General features: G+C 36.3%; 1 protein-coding gene across 9 annotated transcripts in view; it reads right to left on the bottom strand.

Moving 5' to 3' along the window:
• The window catches only part of DOPEY1 (dopey family member 1), a 62,167-nt gene that overhangs the window by 33,289 nt on the left and 7,235 nt on the right, over positions 1-21,643 (bottom strand). For 4 of the 9 annotated variants that reach the window (XM_017824924.1, XM_017824973.1, XM_017824944.1 and 1 more), the window contains exons 2-14: positions 17,658-17,849; positions 16,374-16,555; positions 14,120-14,290; positions 11,127-11,316; positions 10,462-10,560; positions 9,261-9,360; positions 6,655-6,764; positions 5,265-5,373; positions 4,365-4,485; positions 3,376-3,495; positions 1,596-1,710; positions 1,131-1,160; positions 521-754 (exon numbers count right to left, since the gene is read on the bottom strand). In XM_017824924.1, coding sequence (XP_017680413.1) covers positions 521-754; positions 1,131-1,160; positions 1,596-1,710; positions 3,376-3,495; positions 4,365-4,485; positions 5,265-5,373; positions 6,655-6,764; positions 9,261-9,360; positions 10,462-10,560; positions 11,127-11,316; positions 14,120-14,290; positions 16,374-16,555; positions 17,658-17,795 — 1,719 coding nt within the window. In that variant the 5' untranslated portion in view covers positions 17,796-17,849. Of the gene's footprint in view, positions 1-520; positions 755-1,130; positions 1,161-1,595; positions 1,711-3,375; positions 3,496-4,364; positions 4,486-5,264; positions 5,374-6,654; positions 6,765-6,868; positions 6,890-9,260; positions 9,361-10,461; positions 10,561-11,126; positions 11,317-14,119; positions 14,291-16,373; positions 16,556-17,657; positions 17,850-18,644; positions 18,667-21,643 lie in introns of those variants that run through there. The other 5 variants (XM_017824960.1, XM_017824978.1, XM_017824952.1 and 2 more) reach the window with 4 other exon arrangements.

The raw sequence follows: 21,643 nt of genomic DNA, 5'->3' as shown, positions 1-21,643 counted from the left end.
ATGGTAGCTCTGTGTAGACCAAACTAAACTATGTTAAAAGTGAAAGAGTTGATGGCTAGTTTGTTTCTTTTATTTCTTTATTAAATGATTCTAAGAACTTAAAAGTGGCAGTAAAATAAGTGCTGGGCATTAATCCAATGCACATAAATTGGGTAAAAAGAGAATTTCAGCATGACTAATATGTAACCAAAATGGTGAATTCTTTTGAGTTTAGTTATTCTACTTGATCAGACATGTGAAGCGCATTAGAAACTTTAGTTGATTAATTCATTCTTAGGCCCTGATTCTGAAGTGATTTATACATGTTTAATATCAAATCTGGATAAAATTCCTTAAGAATCAAGATACAGTATCACAACTGTAATTTCTTTTGATGATCTAAGTTTCTCATGTATTGTTGTATATTAAACTAAAATCTAATTAAAAAATTGTAGATGGTTCGGCACTGACTTAGAAAGCCTGCTTTTCTTTTCCACACAAGAAGTATTTTTCCCAAATGCTGCAAAACTTAATTGGTTACCTTTTTATTTTCCCATTCTTTGATGGAGCTGCTGTGTCCACTAGGAAGCTGCAGGATACCATCTGTACCAGCAGATAGCAACGGAGGCTGAACCTTACTAAGGATCTTCGAGCAGAGTCTCAGAGAATCAGTAAGCTCAGACAAATGCAGAGTATTAAGGTGGCTTGTCAACGCAGAAATCATCCTGAGCAACAGCTGAGGCAAGTGTTCTGTCTGTATTTCAATGTAAGTCTCCTAACAAAGGAGTAGTAAAAAACTCAAATTGTAACACCAAATTCCACCCTGAGGTACCTACCATTTGCTTAATTGTATTCTAAACATACGGACCACGGAAAAAGGAAAATTAATATCTTAATATCCAAGAATAAGAAATGCATGCTTTACTAAAAATATTTAGAAAATTAACGTTAAAGTTGGGTAACAAACAAATAGTAATATATTTAGCTCTTTTTCAAACTATTGCATATTGTTCATTACATAACAAATACGTTACAAAACATAACAATAACAATAAAGAATGCTACTATTATTTTAATAACCTTAAGATAAAAGTTTAAGAATGAAAGATAAGTTATTAAAAACTAAAGGAAAAACAGGCTAATTGCCATACCTGACACAGCACTCTCATACTTCTAGTAGGCTTTAAAATGAGAAAGCAAAGAATTGAGGAAAGACAGCTATAGAAAAAAGTTCCAACAGTCTTCGCTACATTAAGCAATGACAACAGAAGAAGAAGACACATCTTATCATGACATTTAAAAAAATCCTTAAAAGAAAGCTGCACATTTAAACTAGCATATCAAGCTACAAAAGACTATACTTGTAATGAATACAGAGAAGAGAAGATGAGGACAGACCAAAATTTTCAGGTATAAGCATCATAAAAACCACTTCACTTACGTGCAACCAGTCTATCAACAATCATATAGTAAAACAAAAATTTCTTTCAATGGTGTCCACCAGTTAATGGCAATATATTTTCAGGGAAAAACAAGTAATAAAGTATATATAGTATTTCTGTAGACTCTAAATATACAGAATCCCAATATTAGCAATGAATAAAGCAAATTCTTACCAAAGAAACAATATCCAACAAAAAATCCACTAACAAGCAGAAATTTGTCAGAGGTAACTCAGATTGCTCGCTATCACCTCCAGGCCCAGTTTGAAGTCTGGCATGTAATGTCCTCCTGCAAAATTCAAATAGGCTTTCACAATATTTTTCCCTTCCCCTTACATTGAGCATATTTATGTAACTTAATGCAAAGCTGCATACATCGGGGATGCTTATAAACCGATAAGCAACCTCTTTTTTTACTGTTAAGTAGCTTATTTTGCCCCATGGCATTCTGTCAGAAAAAGCAGCAAATAGCCTTTCAGTGTAAAACAGTCTTCATTTGTAAAAAATTCAGGCTACAGAAAATTGAGAATGGAAGACAATAACTTACATAATACAGCAGTTCATGTAGAAAAAAGAAAAACACCAAAAAACATTATCCAGATTTCATTTATTTATTAATAAGGCAATTTGGTATCCATGTTTACAGTAACACTATTTATACGCAGAGAAATACTCACCTGATTCCTAGCTGGCTGTAGACGACTTTGTTTACTTTAGCAATTCAATCCAACATACAAAAATCAAGTCACAGACATGTTGGAAGGAATTTCATCTACTTCAACTTCTCACACTGAGCAGGACTGCTAAAAAACCTAGATAAATTCATCCACATCTGTCTAGCAGAGTTCTGGAAATCTCATAAGGAAGCTCCACAGCCTTCCTGGTTTCCACTGTTCCATCTCTTCCACTGCTGCACCACGTTCTTAGCAAAGCATTTCTGAAAGTCCAGTCTTAACCTTTCAGCCAATTTTTGTTCCTGTCACTTGTTTTCCATCAGTCACTACCAAAAGTATGGCTGTATCAACCTTGCAAGTGCCCTTCAGGAAGTCATAGGCTGCCATTCAATTTCCCTCTTTGCCAGGCTAAGCCAAGCTTACCTAACTCAACCTTCCATGCAGTGTCCTGTGACTGACCATCTTAGCAGTTCTCTACTAGAGTCTCTTCACTTTCTCAACACTCCTCCTCAGGAATGCCCAAAGCTGGACATGATATTCCACACGTGACCTTAGAAACACTAAGTGAAAGGAAAAATAACTTCCTTTCACCTGCTGCCCAGGCTCCTCATAACGTAGTCCAAGACACGGTTTTCTTTGCTTAGTACAGCACACTGTTGGCCTCATAAGACAAATTTGTGTCGAAATATCTTAATCTATTACTAAGCAATGAAAAAACATTTTCTACAGATTTCATTTGAAATCCCTACATCATCTATCCCTTGCTACAGCAACAACCCCTGCGCTACTGTGGTCCCTTCATCTGTTTCTCTTCCATTAATATAGTCAGTTATCCCTTATTTACTATGTCCCCTCCCATAGCTCTCCTTGTCATGCACAGGGGTCCCATCCTTCTTCTTCTGTAAAAGAGTGGAGGAAAAGACAGCATGTTCCACAAGTCACTCTTGGTAAAGCTGACAGGTTTGCCAGACACCCAAGGAGTAATCCCATCCTGGACAGATAGAACAAAAACTAGCTTTGAGATCACTCTGGAGTGTCCCCTTCAGTAGAGGGGCTAACTCTGACTTTTGATTTTACTCAGACACTGAGTTTGTGAGAACTCACGTTCCTGAAACCCACAACCACACTTTGGATATTGGCCAAAAGATCAAAGTTAAAGGGATGGGGGAGAAAAAGACTTACAGACTAAATGATCTCATAAGACTAACTTCTATGAAGAAGAACGTTAAGAAAAGTTAACTTCAACTTTACACATACAGAGGTTAAATATTATCACCTACCTACAACATTCTTCAAACCAACGAGCAATGTAATCCCACATATAATAAGGCTCAAAGGAATTGAAAAGAAGATTGGCAGTTTTAATCAATTCCGCCGTTTTCTTGTTTTCTCTCAGTTTGCTGAAAGAAAATAAAAGGAACATTTTATATTTTTACACTTCATTTCAAAGTTATGTAACTACACATTGCTGTGAGTTTACCCACTGCCAGTTAACATTGACAAATTATCCTCCCCTCATTCCTACAGTGGTTGTTGCTCTAGGGCTTAGTATATTGGCAGGCTGGTCATATCAATGTCTTTTCACAGTTGCTAGGTTTCTTCTCCATCCTTGCTTTAGTATTTGTCTTTTAACTACATTTTTAATAAATCTGTTCTCCCATGATCTTGTTCCTACAGTTGTTTCTCCCACCCAGCTTTGAATTTCCCTTTTCTCTCCACCCTTTAAGATATTCAACTCAAATCCTGAAACACTTTATATTCCACTCTGGTTGTCTTGCAGCACTCTTCATTTTTACTCTACTCTTTTTTTTTTTTGAAGAACGCAGATGTAAAAAATACCACAACTAATCAAATAAGCATTGTTGTCATGGATAAAGAATAAAACATACACTAAATACTAAAAAAAGTAAAAATAATAAAAGCCATAGCCCTTCATACCTTTGCACTAAACACAGAAGATGCAATTAATGTCAATAGATCCTGTTTCATGAAGGAAATGAGTCACAGTCCCACAAACTTCACAGTCATGATTTCAGCAACAAAGCTATATTATTTAATACAAAATCAGGCATTGGAATGGGCTGCTAAGGGAAGTGGTGGATTCTCCATCCCTGGAGGTTTTTAAGATGAGACTGGATACGGCACTTAGTGCCATGGTCTAGTAACCACGGCAGTAGTGAATCAAGGGTTGGACTTGATGATCTCAGAGGTCCCTTCCAACCCAGCTGATTCTATGATTCTATGAAAATACATTCTACTCATTATTCACCTGCTTAGCTGTGCGTGATCTTTGTTGAAAGATGGTTCTGTCTGAAGCTCCAGTTCTGCTTTGCACTGTGTATATAATGTTCGAAACACTTCAATCAATACATCCTCTAGTATGGCAGGGCCTATGGAGAAATACCAGTAGTCATGCTGTTGCATTATAGCACTGCCAACAGTCCACAGTTGAAAGCTATCCAAATCATTAGCTAGCTTTGGTCACTGAAACCATAAAATTCCTTCTGGTCCAATCTTGATTTTTTTCAGTCACCTCCAAAATTATATTCCAAGGAAAAAGGCAAGATATCCAACACTTAAGTGTTGTAAATACTTTTGTCCCACAGCCCTCTGCACTCATTTGGTGAAGAGGGCATTTAAAGACTTTAAATAGGGGAAAGGAAAATTAAAAAGAAACACCAAAACCAAATCCAAAATAACTACCCACATAACAAACAAAATACTTGCTTCCTTTGGATAAATTCTTCTGAGAAAAAAAACCAACAAACTTTTTTTTTTTTTAATATCTATCATCTCTGTGTGTATGTTAGAAGAAAGAACAAATTATTCCCAAAAACAACAGCTGAGATTTTAAAATAGTGAAAGTCACTGTTTGATGAAAGAAATGGAAAAGATCCAATCTGCATTTTTTCCAACATGCAGTCAGTTCTCTCTATGACTAACTTACTGTTTCCTGTGTAGAAGGTAGAAGAAATGGCATTTGGTAAAAGCTAAATTTAATTAACACATTACATTAAGCACAAAACATACATACAGCTTGGCAGACCTAAGAAATCCTCACCTGCTAGTACTAAGAATATAGCTTTTCAATTTGAATAACAAGAGAGAAATATTCTCACAGCAAAACTACATAAAACAAATTAAAGATTAGCAGAAACGCAAAAATTACCTAGTTCAGGCTTATCCAGCAAACTGATAAGAATTCGAAAAGGCTTTAAGTCTTGCATTAATGTGCTTTCTTCTCCCTGCCCATTAATTTGTAATATTCCAACCATTGCCTACAAAGAAAAAAAGCATATCAGGAAAACAAAAATAAAACCAGAAAACATTTTCTTGGAAAAAAAAAAGAAGCAATAGAAGCTGCACATAAAGGGAAAATTATTAGTGGACACCACTATTTCATCTCACTGCAGCTCAGTCTCTCCATGTTGAAGTATTCTCTCAACTTTGCCTATGAGAATATTTCTGTTGAACAGAACTTGAAAACTTACGTATATTTAAAATCAAAATAAAATATTATACACAGATACCAACTCAATAATTCATCAGAATAAGACAGAAGACATGAGAGGTAATGAAGAAATTATTTGAGAAGGTAAGGCATGGAGACATTACGGGCTTAACAAATAATAATCTGCCCTTCTAGAATATACTCACCAAGGTGACAGAAAACTTTCTTGACTGAATAGCAATGACAACTTCAAAACAAATGGGGAAACTGAGTTTCTAAACCAAAGCATTTTAGGGAATGAGCCAGAGAATTAAAAAAAGCCCAATGAAACAGGAACAGATTTTGCTTAGTTTTCTCTCTAAACTAGTTAGTTTCTTTTACAGTTTCTAAAAAAGGAGAACAGAGAAGAGAGAGGAGAGAGATAGGAAAGAACAGAGGCATGAAAACTGGTTCAACCCCGCTATCTGCTATAAACCAAGTATTATTAGCCATTATCCAGAAAGAAAAATATTGTGTACTTGAATATGCCTCTAGAAGGTCAGAAATATATGGAGATGGACTGCAAAACCAAAACACAGAGACTGCTAAGGAAGAAGGCAGAAAGAAGCAATGCTTTTGAAGTCTTTCAAAAGACAGAAAATGGTTTTAGAAGGCATATGCAATTTGTATTATGTAGAGCAAGCCACATGTTCTAATGTCCACAGTCTTTTCAGACAGGAAAGCTTTAATGACACCGATTAAACCAGAAAGATGGACAGATTAAAAAAGACTATAACCTAGTAACAAATGCCTGCAGGCAAAACTGTAGCTCATTCAAGGCTCTCCTCCACACCTGGATAATTTCTGAATCATCTGCCATGGGAGGCAGATAGGTGAAAGTGCCACAGAGGTCCTTGCTGCACTGGAATTCTGGGGTTTCCTCATCTGTATAACAGCAGATCTCACCAGCTTCAGACAAAACTGAAGTGCTAGCTCTGTGCTGGGTATCAGCTTTGAGAGTTGGGATGAGCTAAATATTCACGTGGCAAGTCAAAATATAAAGAGACAGCAACTTTGATCAGGATCTATTTATAAAGATATATGCCACAATAAACCATCATATAGCTACCTGGACTAACATCTCCTTAGAGAAGGTGTTGAAATAGTAAGTGGCATGCTCCTCGGGATTGCTGTGCCTTGTGCTTCTGGGTCCTACAAGGGCACCATTGTTATCAAAACCTTCAAGCAAACAAAAGACAAAGCAAATAAGTATTTGTCCCTTAACAGAATATATTGCCAATTTCTTTAAACTAGAAATCAACTCACTAGCACTGATAACTTACCAAGATGAAGTCCAAGTCATGTTGGCAAGAGAAAGATGATTTTATAGAGTTTAATACAAGAAACTAAGTGATACTTCCATGCAAGCAGTTTGCACACAAATTAAAAACTTTAGTTTTATGCAACATTATTAACCAAATTACATCTTGTACTATAGAAAATGTTCACAAACACCATACAAACCACAGAGAGTATCTTAAAAGAAAAAAACCCGTTGCACAAAAATATTTCAATATTAATGAGAACACAAAATTCAGTGTTTTAAATATAAAGAGATGATCATCAAAACACAATGACATGACTAAGGCACTTGGAGAGAATATCAGCCACATTACAAAAACAAAATCAATTTTGTTATTCAAAATTACATGAAGGAGATGGACCTTTGTATTGTTAGTTTGTATCTTTTCCCACAGAAAAAATAGGCTTAAGGAATTAAAAAAAACCCAACAATCAGGTTGGTCAAGATTTCACCCTGTTCCACAGAAACGTTTTCCAGTTTTGTCCTGAAGTGACAAAAATACAAGGAAAGCTTAAGAAGATGCATGCCCTTTAGCAGCAAGTTAAAACAACCACAGTTGACAATAGTTAAGATAACCTGATTTAAAGAGATCTAATATGATTTTTATTCCTATAGAATGTTAATAGTCACTCTGAGCTATAAAACAATAGGAAGAAATAGCTAACACTAAAGTTAAATAATGTTAAACAGAACCTCAGACTTCAGAGAGTCTTCCAACGTAACTGACCCCCCTCTCTCAATGTTTTATATTAGGAGTAGAATATCATAATAATAGAAAAGCAGCACAAAACCAAATGGAAAACAAACAAAAAACATACTGCCAGAAAGTTTGTCCAAACATATAGCAAACAGAGGCAGTAGCTGTTCACAACACAGGATCAGGAACAATCACTGCAAAACTGTTTTCTGAAAGTGTATTATCTTTCTATGTTCATGAAATAGCTGTAAAAGAAGGTTCCACAACTAAATACGTAGCACAATATTTTAAACACATAAAACATCTTTTTCAATGATAGCAAAAGGCACATCTAATCCATCAAATTTAGATGAATTATTAGTACAGTGTTTAATATAGAAATTATTTTTCCCTAAATTGGAAAACGCATGTATGGAGCATGACATTGCATTTTGTTGTCTTTCTTTAAAATATGACACGAGTCAGTGTCTGGAGAAATTATTAATTAAATAAGCCAAGATTTTCTCATATTTATCTTCTAAACATCTGCAACTTCTACAGCAACAAAACCAACCCCCTCATGCAAAACACTGTTGCTGACTTCATCCCTCCCTTCATCATTTCAGTTCTCTCTCAGAGCCCTTTACTGCTCACATCCTTTCTTCCCAGTCACCCACAGGCTACCTGCCTCTGATGTCTTGAATATCAGCTGGCAAAGATAAAAGAGCTGATGGGAAGGATTCTGGTAGCCTGAGAAGCACATATGTGCTTGCTGGTGAGCTGGGAAGTCAAACAAAAAGGTAACAGCAGACTGCTAAACAATCTTCCCCTCAAGTAGAGAAGCACTTTATGTCTCTCCATTCAGTTTCCAGTTCCTATGGTACAATTAGGAACTCCCATGATTTTGTCTTCTCTCAGAGTGAGTTTAAAGAGTAACTGGCCAGATTCATGTGACTACAGGCTTCATTTCCTTAAAATAACAAGGCTGAATAAGAGTAGTTGTTTTCTAAAATTTTAGAATTTCTAGTCTTCTAAATATTCCCTAAATACTTACAGGTCTTCTAATAGCTATTATTCTCCGCTACCCTCTTCTGAATACATGCTGGTTTCATATAAATATTTAAATGTGTATTATATTGACATTATGCCATTTGGTAGAGGTAAAAGTGTATACCATGCAATTGCTCGATTTTTATTCCAGAAAAGTGTTGAAAAGTGATTGATGATCTGTTAATTCAGTTATGCAAAGATCTAATGAAGCTTAAAGTTTGCACACTCAAGCCATAATATCAATGTTTTTCAGCATTCTTTTCTTTTCATATCTTCTATACTGTTGTATTCCAACTACCATTTAAACTCTATAATGTCTATTCTCTGTTTTCTTCATTTTACGTTTTTAGACATACAGAAGTTGCCTTTCAGTGTCTATTTCCATGGGCCTAGTACACCAGGCTCTAGCCCGAATGTGGCCCATAACTGCTGCTATAGGAAAACACACCAATAATTTATACATATTCCAGCATGACATTCTTCATCTTCTGTGTCCATGGAGAGAGACAGTGCCTTTCTTTCTTATGAAGTAAATTATGTATTTCATTTTTCCAAGAATCTTTCTCCACAATATCGCAAACACTGCTAAGGAACATACAATTCTCCCTCTACTTTGAGTGAACAATGACATGAAATACAAACCTACCCAGAAGCCATGCATAGAGCCTTCTGTTGAGTGACATATCCCTGCGCAGTACTACGTGAAGGGCTGCTGACAAAATTCTGATCATGTCTGGACGTGTTGCCTGAAGAAGTCAGAAACATGATTTAATTTAACTAAGAAAGATAACATTTTTCTATGCTATCAGCTTAATGGTCATTAAAGCATAGTTAATTTCACGTTTTGACATTTCTGAATTTGATACAAGAAAACATGATCTTGCTCCTAGGAAACCAAAATATAACTATTATTTGGAATAGATACTTTGTAATAACACGCACCCTTTATGAACAGCAAAAATAATTGACTCTATTAACAGCTCATTTTTGTTACAAGAGATTTCATTTTACTTAGGAGGCAAAAGCCTTGGAAGCAAATTCAACTAAAATCCAGTGTAAAAAAAAAAATTACTGAAGAATTTTAAATCCCTTTCAGTTTCTTACTGCTTTAAATGCTTGCATAAATGTTAATGTTAAAAAGTGTTGCATTGATAATTTCGTCACTCTAGTACCTAAACAGAGACAATTCAAATATTTCCATAGTCACTGATAAATGTGAATGAAGCACTTCCACAAGTAAGAACACAGTTCTTTTTACATAAAAGTGCAGATTTTCTCTAATTTCTAACAAGGTGAAAATTATTCTTGTATTACTTTTCCTCCAGGAGTAAAATAAATCATGGACCTTTTAAAAACAGGAAGTTTCTAACAATAAATGCTGTCCAAAAAAAAAACAACCCACAAATTTTAACATCTATCTCCCACTACTGCTAGGGCTAACTACTCACCCAAAACCAATAATCATTCTCTAGTGTTCTGACTCAGTTATGCTAAGAGGATTAACTTTTGCTGGCTTTGAACCCTGAGAATTAGAAACTTGCAAATGAACAGATAAATTTGCTTTCTCATCAAACTGAAGCAAATTAAAAGCTTCTTCATAGACTAAACGTGATAATTTATATTGAGTTTACATGTACAGAAGTTAACTTCAAAGTTAACACATCAAGTTAAAAGAAAGCAGAGATTATGACATAAGAATAGCAAACCTATCTGAGAAACTCCTACATATGACTCTTGTTCAAGCTTGGAGAAAATCATTAACGAAAACCAATGAAACACTTCTACTGACTTAAGAAGCGGAATACATTTAGGAGTTTGTCAATTCATCTCTCATGTTAATAACCTACCTGGCTCATGTGGAAAGGAAAACAAAAAAGGATAAGGTCCAACGTGCTCCTCTGTACTAAAACACTGGTATCTTGCACTGATGTGCTTACTGCTTCTACCTAAAGTAATGGCAGACATCCCAAAAAAGTTATTTATTGTTTTAAGAAGATAGATATAAAAGAGCAGACAAAAATAGGAACAGTTATTTATCAATAGTGGTATGTACAAAATAAAATTATTTTTAAATTTTGAACATTGAAACAATATAAAACAAAAAAATAAAAAGTTTCACCACTGAGGAATCACAGAATCAACAGATTCCCTGAACAGTACAAAAACCAAGCTTTTGGTTTTTTATATTACCAATGAATACCTTAAGTTTAAAAGACAAAATAACACTCTATGGATTTTTTAAAAACATATAACAAAACTCAATCACTTTTAACTGAAACTTGTAATGAATGGAAAGTTTTACACAAAACCTAAGCAGTTCTGAACCTAAGCAGTTCATTCAGCTTTGCAACACTTTTATCATGCACAAAAGCATCAGTTTAAGTGGACCTATAATAAACGTGCATTTTTATCTCTTCAGAGGCTAAGCTCAAAGACACAGAAAACATCTAAATCCCCCCAAAATACATTACATAATAACATCAATGTCTTCATTGTTCCACTAAAACATTACCATTAATTCAATGTCACTGCCAATTATGTAGAGTTGGTCCTCCATGGAAAGCTTCCTGTTCAAGTGGGAGAGGACATAAGTGATGCCAGGCAAGCGAACTGCAGGGCTTGTGAGCAGGCTGCCCCAGAGGGCACTGTAGAACGCCGACTGATCCACAGCCGAGGCAACTTTCTCCAACAGCGTGTTTGTTCTGCAGTAAAAATCAAGTCAGCTGAATAAGGGCATGTATCATAGCTCATCCCTGCTCCCAGTTTTAATAAATATTACAATTAATTGTTCCAGGAAGGTCAAAATTTTGTTTTGAGAGGCCCCATTACACACTGAAACTTATAATGCAGCCTGAACAGAGTGATCCAACTAGCAAGCCTGTGGGCCAATCTGGCTTGCAAAATGCTTTTGCCTACCCACAACTTCTCCTTACATATTCCTTATGTTCTCCTTATGTTCAAAGAGCCAAATAACCCCCTCATCTGCTACTTAAAGCCAAGTGTTGCTACAGACAGAGGTTTCAGAGAGACAGCAGGAAAGCATAGCTACTGAAGAATCAAGCAAACAGCTTTTGCCTTCTCATTCCTCGCACTGAGCCTTTCTGGTAAAAACAGGGCATAAAAGTACCACAATTCTTTGAGCACAAGCAATCCCTTCCCCTGTCTTCATTTCTTCCCATTCATGTGGCAACAACTCCACACCCTATGCCAGGCCCCAGGAGGCAATCTGGGTAGCCCTTGTCCCTGCTGTAGTGATGCCAACTGCACTGTGTGTCTGCCTACATAGAAATAGAAGAAAGTGTTAAATTGCTCTTCATATATAAGTTGTGAAAATTCTTGTTTCTGAAGTTGGAAATATCAAGAATATGTAAGTACATGCACAATTCCAAGACCTCTGTCGTGGTTTGAACCTTGTTTTCCCCCAGAGGCTAAAAAGTGGTAGACTCCAAGGGGTGGAAACCCCTGGAAGTTTTGAAGTCTTGACCAATGGGCGCTCCTGCAAAATGTAAACATTCCACAAGCTGACCGGAAGAAACGAGTTGTAGCTTGGTTGTTGTTGGAGTGCTGGCCGTGTTGTAGAGCCACGAGGAAGGGGCTCGGAGCCCCTCAGGGGGCTTTGGCCCCCAGCCCCCAGTGGGGGCCTGCAGGGACATGGAACAGCATAAATGTGAGTGAGCAGAGACAGCAGCGGCCGGAGAAGCAGCAGCCGGCACTGACCAGAGAAACGGTGGCAGAGAGCCAGGACAGATAAGAACTGAACCGGAGGAGCAGCAGAAACAACACGCAACTGAGTAAGAAAGACACCGAGTTGTCTCGGAGAGCCGAGAAGGAGAGCCAGCAGCTGAGAGACAGAGTTTTTGGGGGTAAGAACTGAACCAGGAACACCCCCCAACTCCTTTGAGACCTCCTGGAAAGGAGGAAGATGACAGACTCTTACTTGAAAGAGCCTTGGAGTGCTACAGCACTTGCAGAGAGAGGAGCTGAGAAGCTCAGTTGTCCTGAGAGCTGAGCCAGGATGGTGTGGGAGGTTGGCCTTGGGGGCCCTCCCTTGCTGCAAGCTACAAAGAAGCTCGCAGCCTGAGAACAGGGCACAGAGGCCCTGCAAGGAGCTTGAATTTCCTGGAGATACCAGACTGTCACGAAGACCCCCTGCGTCTCGTGATATGACCGTGGTGGAACGACCTTGTCTGGGGTGACGTAATCCACGGAAGACCCCTTTGCCTGTGTCGAGGGGCCGAGAGGGGCTTGGAGGCCTCCCTCGTGAGCGCTGGTAGAAGTCCAGCTATCAGCTGCTGCATGCATGAGAAGAGGACAGATGACTGCTGCTGTAGAGAAGCTGCTCAGAGACTAGAAGGGATCTGTCTTTTTTCCCTCCTGGACTTTTATTTGGAGGGGAGAAGAGATCTGATCATTGTAAATACTATATGTCATGGTAGAGATAGTTGTGATCGTGTGCATAATGTATTATGATATTTATTTGTACAGTCATTGTAATATATTCCCTTTCCCCCATTTGGAGTCTGGCATGTTTTGTCTGGAAAAATCATCCCACATTAGATTGGGATGTGGGAGGGGGCTTAGACTAGGGAATTAGATTTTTGGAGTGTAACTTCATCCTTTAATATGTTAAGATGCTACCTCAGCACCCCAGACTCTGCAGTCAAGATAACTCAACTGAGGCATAGTCCTGCTTGATAAGAAGTTATTGCCTCCTGGGCCACTCTGCTAGAAATAGAGTAATAATCTATGAAGGTGGGTGAATTATTGTTGTCTTCTACGCGGGTGGTTCAGTGACAAATGAGATGCCACAACAAATATATTTTAACAATGTAAGCTTTGTTTGCTATCTTACATTCAGTTATGTATTTTAGACCAGAAATAATATGGCAGTACTAGCTTAGAGGAAACTCATGGAAAAGAAACAAGCAGCATGTTCAAAACATGTTATATTTGTCAATCCATAAAAGAATCATAGAATTATTTAAGTTGCAAAATATCTTCAAAATCGAGTCCCACCATTAACTCAGCACTGCTAACTCTACCACTAAACCCTGTACCTAAGCACCACATCTACAGTTCTTTTAAATACCTCCAGGGATGGTGGCTCCACTACTTCCCTGGGCAGCCTGTTCTGATGCTTGACAACCCTTTTAGCGAAATAATTTTTGCTAATATCCAACCAAAACCTCCCCCGGTGCAACTTGAAGCCATTTCCTCTTTTTGATTCTTTGCTTGTTACTTGGAAGAAGAGACTGACATAATATACTAAGTCTACTTAATGTCAATTCCTTTCAATAGGAGGAACAACTAACAGCTAATTTGTCCTAATCAATACTAAGAATCTTCTACCATACTATTCTAATGCAATTAATAAGACAGGATGAAATTAAATACCACTTATTTTAAAAAAATGAAATCCACAAGTATTCAATGAAAACTTACAGAAAAAAACCCAAACAAATCACCAAATCAAGCATATCACGTTAGTAACATATCTATCCTTACCTCTCATAATACTCTGATCCCTCCTCTAACCCAGGCAGAATCCCAGTTAACAGTCCTTGCAGTCCTGGTTTCAATGTTTTCCCCAAAGGCAGGTAATAGATCTCATACAGACTCAATAATGTTGGCTTGACAGACATAGCAGCATTGGCAAGGAGTGGAAATAGTCCAGAACTGCAAAAAATAAATTTTATCTTTTTTAAGGAAGCTTCTCATGTGACAATTTCATTTCTATTTCAAGAGTGCTACAGGCATATCCAATGTAGTTATTATAAGGATCAGATTTTTGTCTGATATGACTGACTGCATTTAGATGGACAAGTTGGTAAGTCAAGGCCAATATTATGAGCCTTAGCAGTACTGGGATAACAAGCACTGAAGGCCCAGAGATGACTGTGTTTTTCACCAATAAAACAAATATTCTAAACCAGAAACATCTCTGCATGACAGAATGTTAATTTTGTCCATGTTGAACTACATCACAATGAAAATTGTATTTAAAAATATATTTGCTTTGCAATTATTAAGAAAAAACAAGATGAGATCAATTTGAGTAAATTTACGGAAATTATTTTCTGTAAGAAAAATAATGATGTTTTACTTCAGCAGATTACCTAAAGGTAAAATTTACAATATTTATACTGTTAAGTAGCATAAAGTATATATTTATTTCATAAATTCAGTCTGAATATAGATTCTCCAACTAACAATAAACCCATGGTTCATGTTGTAGCATTCAACATTGGAAGTATGTTTCGAGTTTACTATGAATGTCAGTTCATGAAAGCTACAAACGTGATCAGTTCAGAAGTTATCCAGTCACTGGAAACATTTTTGCTACTGCTACTGAATATCACAAATTATTGCAGACTGTATCAATAATCAAAGTCATAGAAACACAATTGCAATTTGCAAAATCACTAAGGACTCAGGTTAGAAGACCCCTGACACATGAAGAAGAAAATGGAAAAACAGTAAAAAAGGTAAGTTTAAGAAAGGGTCTTGAAATCTACACCTACAAATCTACTACTAAAAAAAAAAAAATCTTTGTAGATACAGTGTTATCCATACTAGAGGGAAAAAAACCCACAAAACTCTTTCCAAACTACAAAACTTTTGGTAAAAATTATTTTTGCCTTTATCTGTTTAGAAGAATTAGGTTTTTACCATTGTCATTTGGCTTCTTTTTTCTACAGAAAATGCCTTTTTGTTCACTAACCAGCACACTACCCTACAGTCTCTTTGTAAGGCTATTACTCATCCTTCAAGATTTCATGTTCAGACGCTGGCATTCTGCTTTCATGAAAAATACTGGAATCTTTGATAATGCCTTAATGTGAATGTCTGTCTTCTCCCAAGCAGCAGTAACAAGGGCTTTTAGTTAGAATCCACAGGGTAGCATTTTCAACTATCCTAGAACTTATTGTTAACGAGAGATTGCAGATACTGAATCACTGTACAAGCAAAAAATGTGAGCTATGAGTTCCCAGGCATACAATTTATTTCCAAGCATTAATACACACCTTTGCTACCTAAACAGAATTCTGTTTTACCCCATTATTTTTCAAACTGATGAAATTTTAATCTCCAGGGATAGATAAAGAATAAGAACCACATGTGACTTGTGCGTATATACATATGCACACTCCCCTCTATGAATTATTTAATAAATAACTTCATGTCTGTCCCACTCCACCCAACCAAAAACCTAATGGAGGTTTAGGAATCAGAGTATGTTCACTATTCTTAACTTCTCAAGTTTATTCTTCCTTTTCGTTATCATCAGTTCCAGAGACTGACAGTGAGAAAAAGTTTGTACTTGTCCCCCATTCTAACAAAACAGACAATCTTTCTGTTCTGTTCATTTGATGACAAAGTTTCTTTCAACAAACTATACTCAAATTTTTTTCCAATATCACTTAAATCACAACAGAAAAATGTAATGTGAACACATTGAAATAGATGTTCACACTTCACATACTGTACATATATGCACAAAACTTTGTTTATTTCAAGGAAATAAGAATCAATTCGAGATTTTCTAGTACTAAAGTCAGTTCTTAAATATTTAAGTGGTCTGTTTATCTTCTAATATAATATACAATAGTCAGGAGAAACGCACTAGATAAATACCAGTAACATAAGGTAAAGAAATTGATTCTTGCTATGCAACAAAGTAAGTGTGCTAATATAAAAAGTGGGAAACCAAAAGCATCTCAACTAAGCATTTGGAATGGAGTTGTTTAAAATATTGTACCTGTACAGGAAAAGATCTTTGGCCAAGCGCTTGGGCCCAATGATTTTGAAAATTATCTCGTACGTTTCAAGTGCCTTCCGATGAACCCCTCCCGGCAAAGCTGGATGAAGACATTGTGCCAGGCGCTTGCCTATAGTCAGCTTTTTCGGTACTACCTGGTACTTCGCGTTGTTCTGTAGCACCTGATAAATCAACACATTAGAGAACAGCACAAAACAAATTAAAGTGCACTTTTATAAACAAGTTCCTGAACGTGGTCAGCAAGTCACCACACATACCTATGTTAAAACACAAAAAACCCCACTTCTAAAATATACCATGAGCTTTTTTCTTTGCCATGCCTTTCACTTGCACACTTGCTATAGGTGGAATTGCCAAGGCATTTAAAACTTCAGTTGCAATGGGCATCTTACCTACAGCTTGTCCATTTCATTTTACTCATCTTTTTGAGGATAAAAATTGCTATTTCCATCCACAGTAGCTCAAAGAGGACTATTAAAACTGTGGGAGGTGAGCCCGGGATAACTTTAAGAAAATATCATAGAGTGAGACAACATGCAGCACTTTACCACTGCCTGAAACTATGTAATCATTTCAGGACTGGAACACAGAGTTGTATTTACATATTTAGGTTTTATTTTCCCAACATCATAGCCTTGACTTTCCATAAAAATGCAGCAAGAACTGTTACAATCAAAAAAATAAAAAAAAAAGAGACAATTATGCAATTGCCAAGTGAGTGTCATTCTCCTGAGTGAAGCTCCCTAGAAACACATACAACTGATAAAAACAAGATTTTTATGGATATTTATTTGTAAATTGCTATTAAAGATTGCAATGATATTACATATTCAACTTACTAACTGTTAAAATGAATCTGAATGATAACATTCTCTGGTCAACAAATGATTTGAGCCCCATTTTATCATGCTTTATAAAAATACTGCTGATGTTTATATTGGCTACTATTTTCTACACTATTTCAATAATATTGAATGATATTATAAGTAAATGTTAGTAATAAAAAAGATGTTGCATTTATTTCCACTAAAAAAGTAAATAACTTCTTTTACTTACAATTACAAAGGGTTCAACTCTAAGTCTTAGAAAGGCATTTGTTTGATTTATTTGCTCCTTGCACACACCCAACATTTGGCTCAGATTGCTAAAATATTTGCAAGAGTATTAGATGGCTGGAACCTTGCACTTCTGTACTGTTACACCCCTGCTACAATACCCTTTGTCAATTCCTGAATCTTTTCCAAGAGCACCTGCCAGGCATACCTTGTTTAGTTTCCCAAGTGCCGATATTAAATCTGCCCATTCACTTGAATATTCAAAGTTCTTCAGTGCTTTGTCAACAGCTGCTACATAGTTTCTGTACTTGGAATCAGTCAGTAGCTCCAGCTCCTCCGTGTTCATCCTCCCACGGTGTCCCCACTAGAGACTAGCTTGCAATTCATGTACAGACATTACCTGTTTAAAATTTAAAATAAAAAACCCTGAAACCATTGTTCACAGAGACATATTGTTAAAATAATTCTATAAAAAAAAACACTACATTTTTCTCAGAGGCATTAAAAATATCAATCTGAGATCAGTTTACAACCAACCCTTAACAAAAGCTAACATATTGCAAAAAAATATTAACAAATATTTAACACGTCCAAAACCAAGTCCTATTAAAAAAATCCAAACAAATAATCAAAAACCCACAACATCACAAACCAAAGAAAAATCCCTAGAAAATTAATGCCCTGTTTATCCCAAAAAGCACTGCTTGTTCTAAACAATGCAACAAAGGGATTTTTCATTTTCTTTTTTACTTCCTCTGGGTCCATCACCAGAAATCCACACCTTTTAACAAGTCAGCCTTTCTGCAAACAGAAGACACCAACCTTTCTGAATCACTTCCAGGCAGAAGACAAGAATGAAGGATACATACAATAGTTACATGCTATTCAAGAGTACCTCTGTGCATTGACACTTCCTTGCTATTCTAATCCAGTGATGCAACTCTACTTTGTTTTAATATTATTGTCATCCATGCACAACAAAAGTACATGTTTACTAGTGTTCTGTAATCATAGGCTTTTGCAATTTACTCAACATATTTTCAACCCATGGTAGTCTACACCAAGTAATTAAGATATACTAGATTCAGAAACACCACTTCATACTTTTATAGGTCATGGACTATTTATTTTAGTAGAGATTTAGGAAAGATGCAATATTTTTTTAAAGGAAATGAGCTTTTAATGCTGCTTTCACCTCAAGCAAATACAGTTCAATAGGAAAATCCTATTGTAGCACATCTGTGCAAAAAGGCAGATTTAGCATCCCTTTTAATGGGGGTCTTGTGGGAAACCTTTCGAGATCTCTCTGATTCTTGGCTTCAGAAAAGACTTCACACTCAGCAGATGCTGCTCTCTTCTACCTTGATTAAAGGAAAATAGGAAGAAAATTATGTGCAGAAGCAAAGGCTGAAGCATGGTAGACTGAAAATAACCAAGCAAACCATGGAACAGGTATAAAGCAGCTGTATTCATCAGACTGTCTACCAGGTATGATAAGGCAAGTTCCAAGAACAAAGAAGAAAGGGACAGATAAAATAAAAGAAAAAGAGTTGGATGGCAGGAGTGAATAAAAAGGTCAAGAATCACAAACCTTCTGCACTCTTGATTCTGATGGCAGACTAGTAATGACAGACTGTATCCAAGGTACAACAGAAATGCAAACCATTACTTAAAAACCATATCCTGGGTGTTGAATTGATAGATTTCACTATACCTTGCTGGCATAAGGCACTTAGATCACACTTTTTATTAAAACAAAAATAAATTATTGTGGTTTCATTTTATAATAACCATCATTGGATTAAGTCCAGAAATAAGTCAAGTTTGCTTTGAAAAAGCTTTAAATGCCAACAGATTTCTCAGAGACAGTTGCACTACCACCAGTGTCTGATCTCCAAAAGTAAAAGTAAGTATTAGTACTGAAAAAGAAGAAAGAACCAACATACAAAGGCATCACAATTCTAATTTTTCCAGGCACAAAGGATGGAGAAAGAACTTGACACATCAAATAATGCTTGCTGAGTGAAAGCATCAGCACCTTTTTTTATCCAGCTAAAGCATAAATGCAAGCACTTATGGCTAGTGTGAAAGACTCTGTCCTCCTCAAGTGCTTGAAGAACCTGAAAGCTGAAAATGGCCTGATTCAGGATTATCAAAGGTTAAACAAAACCAGGCTGAACACAGGGTTAAACAGGTAGGGTTTTTTCAGACTTAGTGATGAGAACCATCTCTTTGTTTTAAAATGCATTAACATCTTTGACTGAATAATTATACTTTTAGACAAATCTATTGCACGCTGGCTGTGCAAATTTAATCATTAAGAAGTTTTATATAGAGAAGAAAAAACATACTCTCTTTTCTTACTATTCTGTGGTTATGGTTTCATTTTTCTTCCTTAAAAAAAAAAAATAATTATGCAATTTGAGATGATGGGGAGACAAAGAATTTCTTGCATATTTTTTTCCCCACAATGAAATTTCAGTCTTAAGCAATATACTTTCCAAACCATATAAGTAGCCATAATAAGCCAGGCACACAGAGAAGTTACTATGTAAATACTATATATTATTTTTATAAACCTGTGACTGTTTTTATTCTACGATCACTGAAACTACAGGAATGCCCATTTTTATTAGTTCTCATATATAAAAATACACTCATCCTACAGGGTTTACTTTTTGTTTAGTCTGAAGAGATTTCAAAATGTAGTTTTTAATTTTTTATTGTTTCTATTATGCATTCTTGTCAATACTTTCCTGTTCTCTTCATTTGTAATAAAACTGCAGATTTAACAACATTTAATTTTACAGCTAATATTTCAATACAGTGTTAAACTTGTTAATGTCTATCTCCTTAAAAGTATCACCCCCTTATTCTTTCATAATTTACTACTCTCTAAAATGAGATAAATAATAAAATTTGATAGATCGAAAAAATTGAAAAATAGCAGTTTATGCTACATCATCAAACAGTCCAGAGGATAAAGCATTTATCTGGCCATTACACAATCACCATTTAGCATGAGGGCCAACTTTCCAAGGAATGTTCTTTATTTGTTTCTCTTTTTAAACAAAGGTAGGAAGAGCACAATCCTTTGTTTTGCTTTGGGTTTGTTTTTTTTTTTTTGCATACCAGAAGTTTCTCAGGTTGAAGTTTAGCCACTCTCATGACTCTGGACATAGGCAATCTCTGACCTGTTAGATGGCCTTGCCTTTTTCAATGGAAAAAATAAATGGCAGTGCCTGAGCAGAAAGCTAATTATCAATGAGGAAGAAACTACCTAAGAAGTGCTATACACTTTCAAATAATTTCATATTACTGTATTTTAAACACAAGTGATTACAGAAGTAGGTCTTGACACTTACTACCTTCTATTTCACCTTCTCAGGGGGATTAAAATACAGACTCCACACAATTCTGGGTATACCATCGATGCCTGTGGAGTCTTAGTGTATGACTTTGACAAGGAAAGCAATTGCCTGGGGCTGTGGATCTTCTTTTGCGAGGGGTTATGTATAGCATGTTCACAGAGCAGCCTTCAATTCCCTTCATCAGTAAGGTGGTGTTGGTTTTCCTCCAAGTCATGTTAAAACAATAGTGTCACAGCTGTGTTTTCCACAGCAAATGCTCATCCTTTATAACTTATGTGCCTAAGAGCCTTCTGTGTCACATCAACACAAACTATTCACCTAAGAGGCTCTAAATGGTTTACACTGAGGCTAAAGAAACTAGGAGAAGAACAACAGCTTCATCAAATCAATTCAATAAAAGCAGCTTTCATCTAGAGTCTGTTTAGATTTAATCACAAGGTTGTAAGACTTCCCACTGATTCATAAGCTCTCCATTATCTGTTGTATCCCAAAGCTCCTCTTCAGGTTTGATTTGCTACTGTTCCACTCTTACATTTTTCAAGCCTCATATAATTGCTCCATTTGTCTCCTTCACACCAATCTGCAAGACTGAAACAGTCACTTGCTGGTACAGGTCCAGGGGCTGATGGCTGTGGAGGACAAATCTGCATACATCACGTCACTTCAAGAATTCTTAAGATTTGTTCCAATAATTGTAAGAGCCAGAGCTCAGAAGCTTGCTCCCTTTGAATTACTCAAAGTTTCAGCTTTGCAATGCAATATTTCAAGGCATTTCTAAAATTGTTTACCATTTAAAGCATGGCCATGGGATGTACAGTAAAAG

This window comes from Lepidothrix coronata, unplaced genomic scaffold (genome assembly GCF_001604755.1).
Source record: "Lepidothrix coronata isolate B3197 unplaced genomic scaffold, Lepidothrix_coronata-1.0 Scaffold4, whole genome shotgun sequence".
Lineage (NCBI taxonomy): Eukaryota > Metazoa > Chordata > Aves > Passeriformes > Pipridae > Lepidothrix > Lepidothrix coronata.
Note: the sequence above shows the minus strand (reverse complement) of the source record. Positions and strands in the feature narration are given on the sequence as shown.